Raw genomic sequence first — 17,673 nt, forward strand, 5'->3', positions numbered from 1 at the left:
CTGCAGGCCTGGTTGCCCTGATCTGCCCTCCCATGCAGGCCTGGTTCCCCCCCAAATGCCCTCCCTTGCAGGCCTGGCTGCCCCTAACTGCTCTCTCCTGCAGGCCTGGTCCCCCCAACTGCCCTCCCCTGCAGGCCTGGTCCCCCCCAACTGCCCTTATTGCTGGCCTGGTCCCCCCCAACTGCCCTTCTTGCTGGCCTGGTCACCCCCAACTGCCTACAACTGCCCTCCCCTGCCAGCCATCTTGTGGCAGCCATCATGTGTCTACATGGGGCAGCCATCTTCGGCCACATGGGGGCAGCCATCTTGTGTCTTGGAGTGATGGTCAATTTGCATATTACTCTTTTATTAGATAGGATATTAAAAGCCACCCAATTGTTTAAAATGGTAAATTTTATTGTGCGTGAATTATATCCCTGTTAAACAATTCTCAGATGCCCATAGAGTGAATGACAGTTGTGAAAGCACACATTTTTCTCTGTTCAGATATAGATGAACTGTTAGAGAGCCCTGGGACTCCAGCCTGGTGGTGCTCACCGATGAACATGTTCAGCAGAAACGTCGAGTCCACATGCTTGCTTCTCTAGGAGGCACCTGGCTTGGCCCCTCAGGAGAGGTTCACCTGGTGAACTTCTTGCTCCCTCTCCCAACAGCTTCTCAGGCCTGGCAGAGCCAGACACATGCAGCCCTGCAGTAGGAACCCAGGAGCCTGCTGTTACCACATAAGGGAGAACCTCAAGCTGCCATCCTTGTGAGCTTGCTGGCTTCCTAGTGCGTCAGCTTTTTGCACAAAACACTGACACAGAGCACCAGGGATTTGTCAAAAGATGTGGCCATGCACCTGTCATCCTATGGCATCTTTTATGTGAGTGAGTTTTTCTTCTGCTTAGACCTCAGCTCCCTTGGTTCTTCTTTCTTGCCTTCATTCTTACCCACATTTAGGAGGGCAATTGTGTTAAAGGGAACAGTAATTATATCAATCTCTTGCTTTTACACAACTCTTCCCAGCTTACAAAGATTTGCTCTGTTGTTACCCCAAGTGGTTCTCATAATAGCTTTTTGAGTGAGGTGGTGTTTTTTTCCCATTTCACTAGGAGGGAATTTGTTAAATAACTGGTTCAAGGTAAATAGAGATTATAACCCATTCGCTGAGGTCAGAGTTAATATTTTTTTTCTTTTCTATACTCTGGCTATCTCCATGCTGAAATTTGGATCTCAGAAAAATATGTTGATTACTCTAGATTTTAGGTTTGATATTAAGGCATTTTAGGTATTTTCTAAGCCAACCAATATATCTTAGAGATTAATTGTTAGCTATTTTGTCAGGTTGGAATTTCAAACATGACTTACTTTGCTTAAGAACAAATTGGATCTGATTATATAATTATGATAAGGAATGTTCTTTTGAATAGTGAATATTCATTTTGTACAGAAATAAAAAAAATGGCTTAGTTAGCTAATGTTCACTTAGAGGCCATCAACCTCAATCAGGAGCAGGCAGCCACATCAGTTTTGAAGCCAAAATGCTTGCATTTACTTGGGTACCCTGGATACAGAGAATTGTTTTGGAAAATGTGAGTGCCTGGGCCTTCCTCCTGGACAAGGCATGTTCGTATTTATAAAACCAAATCACCAGCACAGATTGGAGCCCCCGTAACACACACACCTTGTATCCTTCATTGTGATGGTGATGTGTTGGGACAGAAACAGAAAAAAATACATATATTGATATATAATTGGCTATTTTTAAAAAATAGGCAAGCTGGGATGCTGGTAGTTAAAATAAAGGCACAGATGTTTGGTCAAGTCATTAGTGTAATAGGAAAACAGATTAAAAGTACTCTTAAAGGTTTACCAAAAATATATTTTTTTAAAATAACAAAACCATACAGGAATGGGATAAGTGGAGTAAGAGAAATTGAAAATTTAATATTCTCTTCTATCTGAGGAGTTCTTAGATTATAGCTATTTCGAAACCAAACTTTTTCAATTTAAAAATAGAAGCAGAGAAATAGGAACAGATTGGAGTTTAGGAGGAAAAAAACAGTGAGAAAGAAAATACAACTGGAGGGCTCTGTGGAGGGAGTGCTGGTGCTCGGCCTCTCAGTTCCTCTGGGCTGCAGACAACCAGGGCAGTGAGGACTCGAATTCACTTCAGAGCAGTGATCCTTCACATTTTTTAATTTAACTATAGCTGGTCTGGTGGCAGCAGAAGTGTACAGGTGGAGAACATGCTGTGAGCCAGTTAATCTGCCCCGGGGGTTTTGTAGAGGCAGGTTGAGTGCTTCTACTGCAATACATATTGAAGAAATAAAAAGTGTGCACCATGGCTTAGAGTATGGTGGAGTTACTTAATTTTATGTGTAAAATAAATTCCTACAAGGAGAAATGCACAGACTCACCTTTAAGGGAATCTGCACGGCGTTGTGCAGGTTGAGTGATTCGAACTGGGTCAGAGCAGTTGTGGTGAGAAGGTCGATGTCTGCAAGGCTTTATGGGATCAGCCCTCCATGGAAAACATTGTTCTCACCTTTACCTGAACAATTAGTTTTTCTGCATTTAACAAATAAAATTTACATTAGCAAACATTTATGCTTTCAAGGTTACATGCCAACAGTCTTTGGAATTATGAAAACAGACTTGCATCTTACAGAAAGCTCTGTGCTCTTCTTCACAAATAGATTTGGGTAAACCTAACTTCACAATTTTAAGGTATATACTAGTATACACATTTAGCTTACATTTTCTAATTGCTAGATTTTTTTAAATCTATCAAAACAAATGTTAATTTTTAATGAAATGTTTGAAATTCTTAACAGTGCTTTCTTAGAATCTCTCAGGGCTCCTGCTAAATTGCTTGTCAACTCTGGTTTTATTTTATTATTTTAACTTGAACAAAGCCGGATCAAAGACATTTAGAGTTTAGAATAATTTATTCCCACCTAAATAAATAAAGAGTATTTATATTTAGCTAGATTAACGTATTACTAAAAAGGTCAGCTAGTGAATTTCCCTACTTTCTTCCAGAGTAATAAAAAAATTGTCCTCGGTCCCAAGAATTATATCATGTTCTTTCCTCTCTGGCATTTAAATCAATATAAAAATGTCATTAGGAGTCATTTCTGTGGGGGAGTTTAAAACAAGTAAAACACATGGTGTCCTCACAAGGCTTGTGGTTTGATGAGAGAACAAGATTGACACACTTGAAACAGATTTTACCAAACATTTGCTTAAGTATACAATGAGAAGTACAAGCAATAATTGTGAAGCACCTGCTTTGCATAGTTTATTTTGCGCATCGTAGAGGCTTGAGTGATTGGGGTTTTGGGGGAAGTACGTGGGACTAGAGCTGCACTCTGAATAAAGCGTGGAATTTGAACTGATTGGTGGATGAGATAATTCTGGATGGGAGGGAAAAAGCCTGGCAAGGTACGTTAGGGCAGGATGCATTAGGAAGCAGATCAGAGCAGGGTTTGTTTTGTAATCAGAGTGTCCTATAGTCCTTATCTTTATTTTTTTATTAATTTCTTTATTGATTAAGGTATCACATATTTGTCCTCATCCCCCCATTCCCATCCCCAACCCCTCCCCACACATGCCCCCACCCCCCTGTTGTCCATGACCACTGGTTAGGCTTATATGCATGCATACAAGTCCTTTGGTTGATCTCCCCCACTTACCCCCACCCTCCCCTACCTTCCCTCTGAGGTTTGACAGTCTCATCGATGCTTCCCTGTCTCCGGGTCTGTTTTTGTTCATCAGTTTATGTTGTTCATTATTTCCCCTAGATGAGTGAGATCATGTGATACTAGAAATACACTTATCTGAGCATTTCTCGCTTCTCTGAGTCTTATCTTGGCAGTGAATTGTCTTGGTTATAACTCTTTTCTTTCCCTAATGGAGAATCTCCATAACCAATGGTCTGTTCTATCCTACCATTCAGTCTCTGATGGTATGGCATTGGGAAGGTTCTGTGGGGATGCGCTCATAGATAATGATAACCATCTTTTACCCAGTGCCTTTGAGGTACCCGTATCAGTCAAGATAGGCTGGGTTATGCTGCAGTAACAAATATCCTCAAAATTTTAGTGGATTAAATAGCAAACCTTTGTATCTTGCGAATGCTACATCCAGTGGGGGTTAGGAGTGGGGGAAGACTCAGCTTCTTGCTGTCATTCAAGGACTAAGGCTGACCTTGTGTCCGCTGAGACATACCATTGCCATTTATCAGAAAGGCCTGAATCCTTTCCCCTGCCACATTCTAATCCTGCTTTTAAACTCATTGAAGTTTCATCATCCATGACATGTTCAGAGCCACTGGCGAACACTTTAGTGTGTTCTCTGTCATATATATAAAGAAGTTCGTAAATGTATCAGTGCAAGGCAGCTATTGTGGTTTTTACCTGGGAATCCCTTCTGAAGTTGCTATTGGGCATGTAATGTCTATATTAAAAGGAAAATTATGTATGGGAAAGATAAAACTCAAGGCCTGGGAGGGAGGCATCATGGTGTAGCAGGACACGTATGGGACTAGCAGCCTAGAGGTCTGGGTCTGAGCCACATCCCTGCCTCCTCCCACCTGTGTGACTCTGGTAGGTCATTTCACCCCTCTGAGCTTCATTTTCTTCAATTCTAATATAAAGGAGTTGGCAGACTATTCATAAATTTTCTTTGAATACAGTGATTCTCTACAGGCACAAAATAAGTAAATTTAAAGCTAGAAATAGTTTGTCTTCTGGGTACTGTTGCCTGTTTGCTTTTTAAGTCCTTCCTTGTGAGAGGAAGGAAGTTTGTTTTTCTTTAATGCAATGAATGTTAGTCCCCCTTTCCCATACAATTCGGAAATGTGGTCAAAATTTTTATCAGCTTGGATTTACTGTGTTTATTTGCGTTATTTGTCCCCTTTACTTTGGTTATTTCCTGTCTAAAATGAGGGAAGAAGATGGGGCCAGCGTCAGCTGCCACTTTGGCAGCTTCACTTCTAACTTTGGCGATTGTCACTCTCGCTCATGAAATAAGTCTGAGTCCAGAGAGTTACACAGCAGCAAACCCAATAATAACCGACCTCTGGAAAGGTCTGCTTCTTTCAGCAATTCTTCATGTACCTGAAAAGAGCCACTGAGTGATAAAGAGGGTAGATCTTTACTTCCATTTAGGTTGGAGGCTTAAGTGCTTTTGGTTCCAGAGCTGTCTGGCCAGCTCTCTGCCTTATTTTACACTGCTGGCAGCTTCCCACAGATGAAAAAGAAACATTTATTGGGCTGCTTCTACTTGTCAGGCACTGTAACTCACAGTGCATTCAGGCAGAAAATGTTCTATAAATACAGAATCATGGGAGGAATGTCCTATAACCAGAGTCTTATCTCTAATTGCCAGTAGGATTCACACAGGCTACCAATACTCTATCACAATCCAAAGGACCATAGGGTAGCAATATAGACAGTATAAAATATGGACAATATGAAAATGACAAAAAGTTAATTAATAATGAATACATACTTAAAACTGAGAAATACATAAATGCATGCAATTCTATATACTAAAGAGAGAATATGCTAATTGACCATCACACTATCACAAAGATGGCGGCGCCCACAGCCACAAGATGGTGGCACCCAGTCCTCTCATCCCTACCGGGGCATCTGCCTCCAGAGTCCCCCAGTCCCCTCAGCCCCCCCAGCCACCCAAGGCCGGCCTGAGGTGCAGGCAAGCCTCAGATGGTAGCTGCCCAGCTGCCCAGGGCCACCTGAGGCTCAGGTAACCAGGGCTGGCCAAGGCTTGTGCTGCTGGCAGTGGCAGCAGCAGAGGTATGATGGGGTATCGCCTTCCCCTGATCGCCAGGTTGCCTCCTGCCCCTGAGGGCTCCCGGACTGTGAGAGGGGGCAGGCCGGGCTGAGGGACCCCCCCTCCAGTGCATGAATTTTCATGCACTGGACCTCTAGTATATACGTAATTGTGTGCAACCATTTTTAGAACTGAATATTTTCCCTGTAAAACTGTTCAGCAACACTGAGCTTTACCCTTGACAAGCTTTCTGCTGGACACTGTGCCACAGATGCTCATTAGAGGCTCTAAGGCTGAGAGGCCCATTAAGGGCAACTGTACGGATGCAACCAGCAGCCTCAGGTTCACAGTGAGAGAACCCTTGGGGAGACTTGTGTTTTGGCATAAAATTCTAGAGAATAAATCTAGAGCTGAGTGTTTATTCCTCCCTATCCTTTGTTTTTATCTCTTTTTTATTTAATTCTTCCTAAAACTTATCAGGACCTGCTTGAGTTATAGTGCATTTGATTTGATTTCTGGTCCCTTGCCTCCCAGCCTACGCTCTGTAATGATGAAGAGATGGCAGGTGGATGAGGAAAGGGTTCAGATGCTGCTCTGGATTTGGGTTTCAGCATGAGCACTGTCTGCTGCCAAAGACATTTAGCGGATGGACTTGGGGAGGGGGAACCTGCCCTTAACAGGGAAGGAGCCTTGAGGTAAGAGGCCCCCTGTGGGTTGGGCTGGCTCTGCCATTTCCCACCATTTTGACTCTGGCCCACTAGCAGGTCAGTCAGAAGATTAATAGAGACTCAGCTTTTTTGTTGTTGTTATTATCTTTAGTTTTCAGCAGTTTTATTATCACATTTATAGGCATGGATTTCTTTGAATTTTTCTGTTTGGGATTTGCTCAGGTTCTTAAATCTTTAGGTTTATGTCTGGTGTCAAATTTGGGAATCTTTTAGCCATTATATGTTTAAATGTTGCTTTTTTCTGCACTGATTTTTTTCTCTTCCTCCTCTGGGATTCCAATGACTGCATATTAGAGACACTGAGACTCTTAATTTTTTTTCTCCAAATCATTTTTTCTCTCTGTTGTTCAGATTAGATACTTTCTATTGACCTGTCTTCATGTTCACTGACTCTTTCATGTCATATCTATTTGGATATTGAGTCCACGCACTGAGATTTTTATTCTGGTTATTGTATTTTTCAGTTCTATAAGTTTCATTTTGCTTTTATACCTCCTATTTCTTTGATGAGACTTCCTATCTTTCCATTGGTTTCAAGAGTGGATGCTCTTACTTCTTGGAGTATTTTTTAAATTTGTTGCTTTTAAGTTTTTCAGATAATTCCAACATCTGTGTCATGTCTGTATTGGTATTTGTTGATTGTCCCCACACTAATTGAGATTTTCCTGAGTCTTCATCTTGGGTTTCATTCTGAATATTTTGGATTATATCCTGGACATTTTGAATATTATATTATGGGATTCTGAATTGTGTTTCCATATTATAGATAAAGTTGATATATGTGTTTAAACAGGCAAATTGACCTGGTTCAGTTCATGCCTCAAGTTCCAGCCAGCTTCTATGGATTGTGCTGTCAATATCGGTTCTGTTTGCAATCTTTTGCAACTCCATCCCACATTCATGCCACCCAGTGATTGGTCTGGCACCTGGGTAAAGGTCTGTCGGTTCTCAAAGCCTTTGTAATATCAATGAGGATCATATTATTGAACCCAGGTCTTCAGAAATCACTTTGTGGGGTTGCTTTTTGTCTCTGCAATTTTCTCAGTATTATCTGGTTCCCTGCATTTTCTGAACCTTTGGCTAGAACAGTGGTCGGCAAACTGTGGCTCGTGAGCCACATGTGGCTCTTGAGCCGCGGTTTGCCGCTCTGTTGACTAATGAGTTTGCCGACCACTGACCTAGACTCTCAATTCCAATAATTACAGGCTGTTGTTGTTCCTTGTGATTAAGCCCCTATCCCAGTGGTCGGCAAACTCATTAGTCAACAGAGCCGCAGTTTGCCGACCACTGGGCTAGAAAGATGGGGCTTTAGTTTCCCCATGCTTTGCCACACACTTCCCTTGACTGTGTCCAAGTTCAAGGCCAACCTTTAGGAGAAAGGGGCAGAAAATACTCATGGGGGTTCACCTTGCCCTCTTGAGCTTCAAATTGGAGAGGAAATTTCCCTTTCCTCAGAGTTTTAGGTAACTGTGGCTGCTGTTGTGACCTCCATGACCGTAACGGGATTGTTTAGGAGTTGGGATGAAAGCAAGAAGAAAAAGAAAAAGAAAGGAGAGGAAAAGATGGGGGGATTTCCCCCACTCCCTTAGCATTAGAAGACCCCTTCCCTCCTGGAGCCTGAACTAGAGGGCTTCTGCTGGATCTCTCAGTCTGTGCCAATGCCCATGTCCTTGTGAGTCTGCCTTGTGTAGGGGGCAGGAGGTGGGAGACCGTAAGAAAAAGACAATGGCGACTTCACTGCCACCTGAGTGGTATTCTGAATCTAGTCTTTCCCCCCAGTCTGCTGCTAGTATTTACTTTTCAGATTCCTCAAATAATTGCTCCATGTATTCTGTCCAGGTTTTATTGCTACATTCAATGGGAGACCTAGGGTGGGGGTGTGCTTACCCATCCTACCCAGAGCTGAAACTGAGATCCTTTATTTGTTAAATGAAATTTGTGCATGGGGAACCTGAAGTTTAAACAAAATGTGTAACTGACCCTTGCTTGTTTTTGAAGCGGGCTGACTCTGAGGAAAGGGCTAATTGTATGAGAATGCCTAGGTCACACTTCAACAGAGACCTAAAAACCATGATGATCTGAGGGCCTTTCAGAAAGTAGTGGCTGATGCTCACAAACCCTCAGCTGTGGCCGGATTCATGTTCTGTCCAGGCACTATTTTATACCTCCTCCTCCCCTAACAACTGGCACAAATTCCCTTCTTTTTCTAGAAAGGAATAAACAATTTTTTTCCAATCATTGTTTCCTACCCACTAACAGATGCTTTTAATTATCACAAAATTGCAACAAAATTTCAAAATAAATATATTTTGCTTGTTTTGAGATTGTTCCTCCAAGAAGGTTAGGCATCCCCAACATCAACACATCAGCACACGCTCAGTGTATTCGTTTGAGTCAAGAACTCACAGCCTTATTCTTTCCTATGGGCACAACCATAATGTAGAGGATCAGTCGTTAGCCGTCTCTCCCAACAGAAATTACTGGTTCTCAGCCTTTTCAGGAGCTTACTAAATGTAGGAATGTGCAGTTGGGAATATTAAAACTTTATAAAAATATCACACTCTACCAATTATCCATCACAATAAAGAAACTGATAATTTCAATCACTCATTATACTGTTTCATCCCTGAAGAACTGTGGTATTGAAAACTCAGAGGAACGGATCATTAGAAGCCTTCTTTGGCTTATTTTTTATTTGTTTTTATAAAAAAAAAAAGGAAAAAGATGCTTGTACAAAATTTGCTTGTGTAACTGGTGGTCATACTGTTCTTAGTTTGACAGTTTCTGCGTGGGCTATGTGAGGTCATTCAAGGGTGTGCAGGAAACTGTGAAGAAGAAATCTGTTATTCCAAATTTCAAGACAAAGCAATCTTTTGCAGAAGGCAGTATCAGTGGCTCTCTTTTCTAGTTCATGGGATGGGTGGGTCTGCTTTTTTTTCTATAATTTTTTAATGCAACCAGTTTTGTTTGGGGTTTATGGTCTTGAATTAATATTATTTCTATTATATTTCTACGCCCTCTCGCAATCTGGAACCCCTCATGGGATGTCGGAGAGCCGGTTTTGGCCTGATCCTTGAAGGCCAGGCTGAGGGACCCCACTGGTGCACAAATCCGTGCACGAACGATCAGGGCCGGAAAGGGACCACAGGAGGGCTCCAGGGTGTATCCCACCCATCTCACCCAGTCCAAACCGACCCCAGCAGCAAGCTAACCTACTGGTCAGAGCATCTGTCCCCTGGTGGTCAGTGAGCATCAGAGTGACTGGTCAAACGGTCAAATGGTTGGACACTTAGCATATTAGGCTTTTATTACATAGGATTATGTGCATCAATACTATAGGCTGGGAAGCAAAAGAATATTTTAAAAGATTGCTTTCTTTTTCATGTTATCTTTTAATAGTAAATTCTTAGAACTCATTTTCTTTGGTTTGAAAGAATCTTTTTTTTTTTTTTGAGAAACACATTTAATGGTATTATCATAAATTACAAAAATAGCTGAAAGCCTCATGGTTATACTTCTTGCATTCTTTTTGAGCCAAGTCCATTATCTCTATGCACTGGCTTGGACTGACTCATTGACCACTCTTTATTCTTTGTGAAACAGAATCTCAGATGTCTGCAAAATAGCCCCATACCACACAGATTAGTAGTGTGTAGAACCTTTTGCTGTCCTTAATTTTTTGAAAATTTTCTATGTAATTAAAACATTTGCCTCTCATTAGAAGAAGCCAGCTCACTTTTCAATGCATGTCTCCTGGAGAAAGTGCCAACTAAAGCCTTCACAAACAAAAGGCGGGCGGGGGGGGGGGGGGGGGGGGGGCGGGGAATGTTCCCTTTCCTCAGAAATCTGGGACCCAGTCTTCTTTGAAATGCTGGTTCATGCTGGGAGAGGGGCTCCCTTGTATGAGTGGTATAGGGGGCAGGATCAGGGACTGGAAATGGGTCCATCTCTGTAGGGGCTCATGAACATGGAGGCTTCTGTGTGGTAACTCATTGTATATGCTGCATTTGACATTTGAGCTCAGGCCTGCTGGGGACAGACAGACCAGCCCCAAATGACAGTACTTTTAGCCACCTTCTGCTTAAGCTGCTCCTTTACCATCTGAAGAAGAAGTAGAGGCACAGACAGAACTGAAAATCCATGTTCCTACCTTCCAGGAGTGATGGGGTTAGCATCGTTCTGGCCATTTGGTATTTGGAGCACATGGACAATAGTGGACCCTGGAGTTTAGAAAATTATTTGGGGTAAAATTGTTAACAGCAGAGTTAGAGTGTTGGACCTCACTTCTTGAGTGTGGCTAAGAAAGAATTCAAAGCCAAGAACTCTAACATAAAAAATGTATGTAGGAAGTCACAGAGATAGAAGAAGTGAGCCGGGGGCGGGGCGGGGGGGGGGTGGCTACATGGACTCAGGAAACAAGTTACAGAGATAAAAGAAGGGCCCTTGGAGCTTAGGAAAAAGAAAGCAAAGATAAGCCCCTGAGGGAAGAAGAGGGGGAAAGGTAGGGGTGTGCTCCATAGTATTCTCCTGAAGAAGGAAAGAAGTGTGGGCATGCTTGAGAGAGAGAGAGAGAGAGAGAGAGAGAGAGAGAGAAAGAAAGAGAGAGCACACTGGAGTCCTTTATTTTGAAAAACTTGATCTTCCAAAGGTGGGGATTTTAGGGGAAATCTTCTCAGGGGAGGATCTCAATACAATATTCATCAGATTTCCATGTGTGACTCTTCACAGTCATGGTCTTTACTGATTGGTTGGTGCTAGGGGAGAAATCATTAGTCATTACATCTGGTTTTGATATCAGCCATGGCATCCCTTTATCTGATTTTGCTGCTTTTTTTGGGCCTGGAGCTGAAACACAACCAAAATCTAGATGTTATCTCTAGTTTGACCAAAACCTGTCTCTGTGGTCAATAGACCCAAGGCTTTGTTCCTAAGATTATTTGATGCTGACCAGAACCTCATTGTCCTGAGGGCTTAATGCTTAAGGAAGTGGTTGTACAAGGTTTTATATGGGAGTCTTATGAGGCTAATCTCTAGCCCCCTTGTTTCTCCTGTAAAGGGGTCTAAACAGAATGACTAGCGATATGAAAGGTCAGGGGGTCTAAACCACATGACCAGCGACATGCTAGGGGAGGAAAGGTTATATCCTGTGATTAAGGTCCTAGACTATTAATACTTGTTTTTACAGTTTTGCCCATTGCTAGGCACCTGAGACTTTCTGCCCTGGTGATATTCTTTACCTGGACTATTTTTCCAGTTCTGTTCATGCCTGTCTAACTGCCTACTCTAACGAAATCATAAAGATACAATTTTTAAAAGAAAAGTATTTTTTTTGCCTTGTTTTATTAAATACTCGCCATTGATGTTTTAAAATGCTCAGAAAATTCTGTTTGTGAGATTTTTTTGAAGGACAAATATTGATGTGTGTGCTAAGAATTAAGACAAATGATAATTGAAAGAGATGATAAATGCTAGTGGTTTCCTTGGGGAAATAATCACAAATTACTGTCAGCCTGATTCCAATAAGAACATTATGTGAAATGTTTTTTAAACAGCTCAACCAAAGCAGTAAGGCAGAAACTTCTGAGGGCATCTCTTTGCTGTGTGTTTCCATTATATTCCCACCTGAGATCTTTCAACTTATGTTATTCACTGTTCCAGCTACAGTGTCACGGCCAGCACTCAGTTGGAAATGAGAAATATCAGATTGCAAGAAGGATACTATTTGTGCATCCTCGAGATAACTCCATAGTTTCACCATATTGGTTATAGGATGCTGTGCAGGAGAACTTCCATTGACCCCCTCAAGGTCCACTCTGTTACCCTGCTCTTCCTGTTCTGCACCCTGGAGACTGACCCGTGTAGACCAACTACAGCCTTCCTCTTCTCTGCCTTCCTATTGGGTTTGACAGTTGGGGCGGGTATGTAATAGGACTGGATGTGATAGGATTTGCTATGTCCCTCTATTTTCCTCTGTTAAGTGCGTTCCCCACATAGATTCCCTCTCTGGGTTCCCAAAATTCCTACCCCTCCTTGCTCTCATGGTTTATAAGGGCTCTGTGGTGCTACCTGCCACAAACATTATTTCATTGTTCCTTCTTGGTGTCCTTAAATCCTGCCTGCGCCTTTGCAAAGAGTCTATTAAATTCTTCTCAATTAATCTGTCTCTTTTGCCTTATTTCAAAAAGGAAACACTCTCTTCTAGGCCATCCTACCTCCAAACTATAATCAAATAGAGCAGGGGTCAGAAAACGACAGCCTTGTGGGCCAAGTCCAGCCTGCTGCCCGTTTCTGTAAATGGAGTTTATTGGAAACAGCCATGAGCACTTGTTGACTTACTAAGGCTGCTTTTGAGCTACAACGGAAGTGAGGAGTTGCAACAGAAACTGTATGGCCTGCAAAAGTCTAAACCCTGATTTAGAGGAAAACCATGATGGGTGAACTTTATCATTTTCATCAGGAGGCTCTGGGGCCAAGGGGCACTTGGGAGCAGGCCCACAACAATGCCATGGGAATCTTTAAGCCCCAGGCCTAAACAGGCTTGCCACAGGGCTTTGCGCTGCTGTGCTGACAGCAGTGGCAACCTGGGAAGTCACTCTTTGTCATTTTATGCAAAAAGAATGTGACCAAGCAAAACTAGGAGGCATTTGTATTTAAAAGTGCTTATCATTTATGATTTCATAATTAAATCGTTTCCTGCAAAGAATAGCTCTCCCCAGTGTTTCAGCATTTCCCTATCAAAGTCATTTTGTACATATTCACCTCCCCCACCAGACTGTGTGCATCTCCTGGGGGAGTCCAGGTTTTATTCACATCTGTGTTGGCCAGCGGCTGGCACGCTGTAAATATTGTTTGATCAAATGATAATCAACATCTAATTCAGAAAAGGAAAAGGAGAAATGGGGGGTGGAATTTCCTGGCCCATCCCCTATATTGCAATAAAAACAAATTCACAAGGAAAAAAGTAGGTGGGATAGAAGATATTAACTGGGAAGAGACATGAACTAATGTGCTCAGACTCTCTCTGAACAAGCATAGCTTTAAGAAAACGCTGCTTTTCTAGAAAAGGTGCCCCTCAGGGCAAACTGAGCACATAAGTTGCAGGGCCTCGTTCAAAATGAAAATGCAGGCCCCTTGTTCAAAAATGAAGAATTTCAAGGGAGTGTCAGCAGAGCTTGAAGGCAAGCATGAGCCTCTAAGACTAGGCAGCTTGCATGCCCATGACACGGGCTTTGCCTTAAGGACTCCTGAGCAAGAGTCAGCCAGTGGGAAATCAGTGAAGGCTCTTGAAGGACTGCAGGGTGCTCAGCCACTATGAGGCGGTGCAGACCCTGTGGACAGTAATACTGTGCACCCCAGGGACTCCATGCAACGAGTCAGCAATGCCTAACCGGAACAAGCCTTTATCGCTTACAAAGAGTTTGCATTTATCTCAGACCCTCCTTCCAGAGTGTGCTCCTCTTCCCCAAGCCCTCACACCTGCCTTCACCCTGACTAACCTGCGTGCTCCCCCACTTCTTGCTTTCAGTTTAACCCCAAGTCATCTAGGCCACCGTGCTGGCCAGGAGCAACAAACCACATCTGCACTAAAGCATCTCAGGCCTAACCTGTTTAGATGTCTCTTTTTTGGATGATAGACAGTGCCTGCCGTAATACCTGTTTTAGTCTGTTCAGGCTGCCACAACAAAACACCACAGGCTGGTGGTTTTACGTACAACAGAAATGTGTGCTCACAGTTCTGGAGGCTGGCAGCCCAAGATCAGCGTGCCACCACAGTTGGGTTCAGGGCTATAGACTGCCTCCTTCTGGCTGCATCCTCACATGGTGGAAGCGGAAGCGGCTGGGGAGCTTTGTAGGCCTCTTGTATAAGAGCACTAACCCCATTCATGAGGGCTCCACCCTCATGACCTAATCACATCCCACAGGCCCCACACCCTAAGATCATCGCATCGAGCATTAGGATTTCACCTGATGAATTGGGGGTAGGGGAAGGCACAATCATTCAGACCATAACAATACCTAACTGGAGAACAATGTATATACTTGGATGGTCTTTTTATCTTGTCCCCAGAACCCTCCCTGCCCCTTTCCTCACCATAAAAGAGATTTGAGGGGGCCATCCTAAGCACTCTGCACCCTGTGCCAAGACACCCAAGGTCTTTCCTGACACTAGACATGTCCCCTGCCAACAGCTGAGCCTCTCCAGCCCCCCAGCCCTTGCTGGCACACTGTACTCACCTCTTGGAAGTGAGCCTCCAGGAAGTTTCCAGGTGTTAAGAACCATAGGAGGTGAACTTTGAACTCTAGCAAGGACTCATGACGATTGCTTGCTGTTGACTGGAGGGGGTCCCCATTTTTGTTTCTTCTAGACCAGTGGTCGGCAAACTCATTAGTCAACAGAGCGGCAAAGCTGCATGTGGCTCGCGAGCTGCAGTTTGCCTACCACTGTTCTAGACTATTGCCTTCCCCGACCCTTCATCCACCCACCACTCCACAAAAGGGGCCTTAGGGTTTATTTCTAGCCACTCTGCTCAAGGAGCTCCACCTCTTCTCTGCTAAAAGGTGGGGGCTGCCTCACAGTGTTAGAAGGCTACCCTTCCAGCCCTGCTGGTGACCCCTCCTCACCCACATGTCCAAGGTCTCAGAGGCCAGGAGGTCTGGAACACTGGGTGGCGCCACCGAGGCTCCCTGCTGCCCCCTCTGTCTCCCTGTGCAGGGGAAGGTGGCAAAACGCAGATTTCAGGCATTATGGTGCTGAGACCACAAAACTCGCCCATAGGGAGGCACATATCTCTGAGGCACTAAGCTCTGGGAACCAGGGGAGTGTTTCTTCTGAATGGGATTAGCGTGTGTAATGCAAGGCTGCCGCTGAGAGAGCCGAATGGGGCCAAGCGGAGTTTGCCTTTGATCAGAAGAGTCTGTGTCCCTGGGGGACGTCTTGCCATCTCTGCTCAGCCTGCTGCTGGGCTTCCTCAGGCCTCATTTGTCTCCCTGTGACTGATGTGGCCTCAATGACAGCAGCTCTCAACCAGCTCCCTGTCCCCTGCGTGCAAACGGGCTTGCTTCGCAGGCCGCCGGTTTTATGTGAAGGATAAGCAGCCTTGTCCTGTCTCCTACTCAAGTCTTCCCAGCCCCACCCAAACTCCTCCCCGCTTACACACCGACCTCTCTTTTCTCTCTCACAGGGTTCCCGGTGGCACATAGACCTGCAGCCTTGGGCAGGCCCTGCTCAGTCCCTGGATGAAGAAGCCTGGAGGTTCCTGAGATATATCAGCACCACCCAGGTTGTGTTCATGCGCAAGGGGGTTTGGAGATAATGCAAAAGATACTGATGGCCCCTTTTGAAGAAGGATTTGTCGGTGAGGGGTGGGGAGGTTTCCAGGGACCCCTGATGGGGACTTGAGAGGGACATGGTTTCTGGGGCGTCACTGCTTGCGTGTACCCACTCTCAAGGCAGATAAGGGTGCCTTCCGCGCCCTTCAGCATCCTCTCCCTTCCAGGAGCACCGCCATCCTGACACATTTTCATGATTCATCCTGATGTGTTGTAAGGATCCACTTTAGAAAATTGCTTTGGAAAACCACTTGAAGAGACAGATTTGCGCCCGTGAGTAGGCAGCCGAGTGTGTCACAAGACAAAACCCTCATCCGGAGGAGGTTCAAGCTTCGTTCTCTATCTGGAGGTTCCGCCTGCCTGCTTTTCTGCCACAGACGCTGGGCAGACAGGGACGTGCCAGGCCAGAGAGCAGAGGGGACTCCGCAGGCAGTCCAAGGAGAAGCTTATGAATCCAGAGGCTTTCTGTTCTCGAGGGCCCTTTGATTCATTACTGAGCACTGGCCTGTGTTCGTGACTTAACACGTTGTGGCAGCTCCCGGCCAGCTCGGCAGGCTGAGCCGGTGCCCCGAGCAGGCAGAGAGATCGTCCATTAAGGAGAGTCTGTGATTCTTGACACATTAATCAGGAGGTTCCATTCTCAAGTAGCCTGATCCTGGGGAGAGAGAGAGAGAGAGAAGAGGAACTCGAGGCCAGAGGGGAAACTTCGCCCTGAATGGAGAGGTGCTAGTAAATTAACAACTCAGGCTGTCTGTGAGGCGCAGGCCCACTCAGCAAGCCTCACTGGCTGCTGGGGTGGCACTGGGGACCCTGGTTCTTTGGTGTCCCTTAAACCCATTGGCTCTTGGCATTCCACTCCTCCTCCCAAACCTCACTGGCAGCAAAGCCCATTTTTCATCCACGGGAGAGAATGCATTTCTAGATCCTTAGAAGGCTAATTTAGAGGTAGAAGAAAGTCGCAGGGATTTTAATATTCGTCACCTAGACATGGAAGTAAAAGGTGTTGAATTAATCATGAGGAAGGGGATGATAAATGGGTCCCTGTGCTTTACATAATTTTTATCTTATTCTGCTGCTACAGATGAAGTTGGTAGCCTCACACAGACTTAATTAAAATCCTGAAATTGTAATTTTATGGTTTGGTTTTACGTGAAGAATAAGAAGCTGGACTTCTTTACTGTGACTTTTGAGAAGCCCTTACAGGCCCCTGAGGAAAAGGAGAGATGTTAAACTTATGAGTTGAATTTGAGAATGATGGGCTCCACCCACCCAAAAACTGACCAAGTGAAAGCCTCTACATTCCAGTTTGTACGTATTGCAGGTTAATGTTCTGTAACGTCTGAAAGTCGTATTTACTTAGAAGAGGCTCTTGAGGCATGCAAGGGTCATTTCAAATCCCTCTTGGATCTTTCCCATGACTATGGGCTGAGAGGAGAAAAATTCTAAAAGAATAAAATAAAAGCATGCTACTGTGTGCTCTGATGTTGTGACCCTGGGCAATTTATTTTGCTTTTCTGATCTTGAAAAGGAAGAGTACTAAATTGTTTCTAAGGTCCCTCTCAGTCCTGTGACCTTGTACTGTGCTAAGAGTAGTGTAGGATTGTTATTATTATTTTTTTTTGAGCACCTACTATGTGCCAGGAACTGTGCTAGGCCCTGGGGCTATAAGAGGCTAACAAACTAGTTGGAAAGGCAGAGAAATGGACATACAATGTTTATTCAGCTTGGTGAGAGTAATAATAGATTTTTGGTTGATGAAGCTCATTAGGAGGATTTTTGTCCTCCAGAAATAATGAGATAAAGTTCCAGACCTCAGAATGGTTTTGTGATC

The 17,673-nt window shown here is 44.2% G+C and overlaps 1 protein-coding gene across 1 annotated transcript in view; it reads left to right on the forward strand.

Moving 5' to 3' along the window:
* The window catches only part of METTL24 (methyltransferase like 24), a 79,902-nt gene that overhangs the window by 15,445 nt on the left and 46,784 nt on the right, over positions 1–17,673 (forward strand). Inside the window, 1 exon segment of the mRNA XM_080664092.1 lies at positions 15,695–15,793. Within this exon segment, the coding sequence (XP_080520218.1) occupies positions 15,695–15,793 (99 nt within the window).

This window comes from Plecotus auritus (assembly GCF_963455305.1).
Source record: "Plecotus auritus genome assembly, chromosome: 4".
In the NCBI taxonomy this organism is placed as follows: domain Eukaryota; kingdom Metazoa; phylum Chordata; class Mammalia; order Chiroptera; family Vespertilionidae; genus Plecotus; species Plecotus auritus.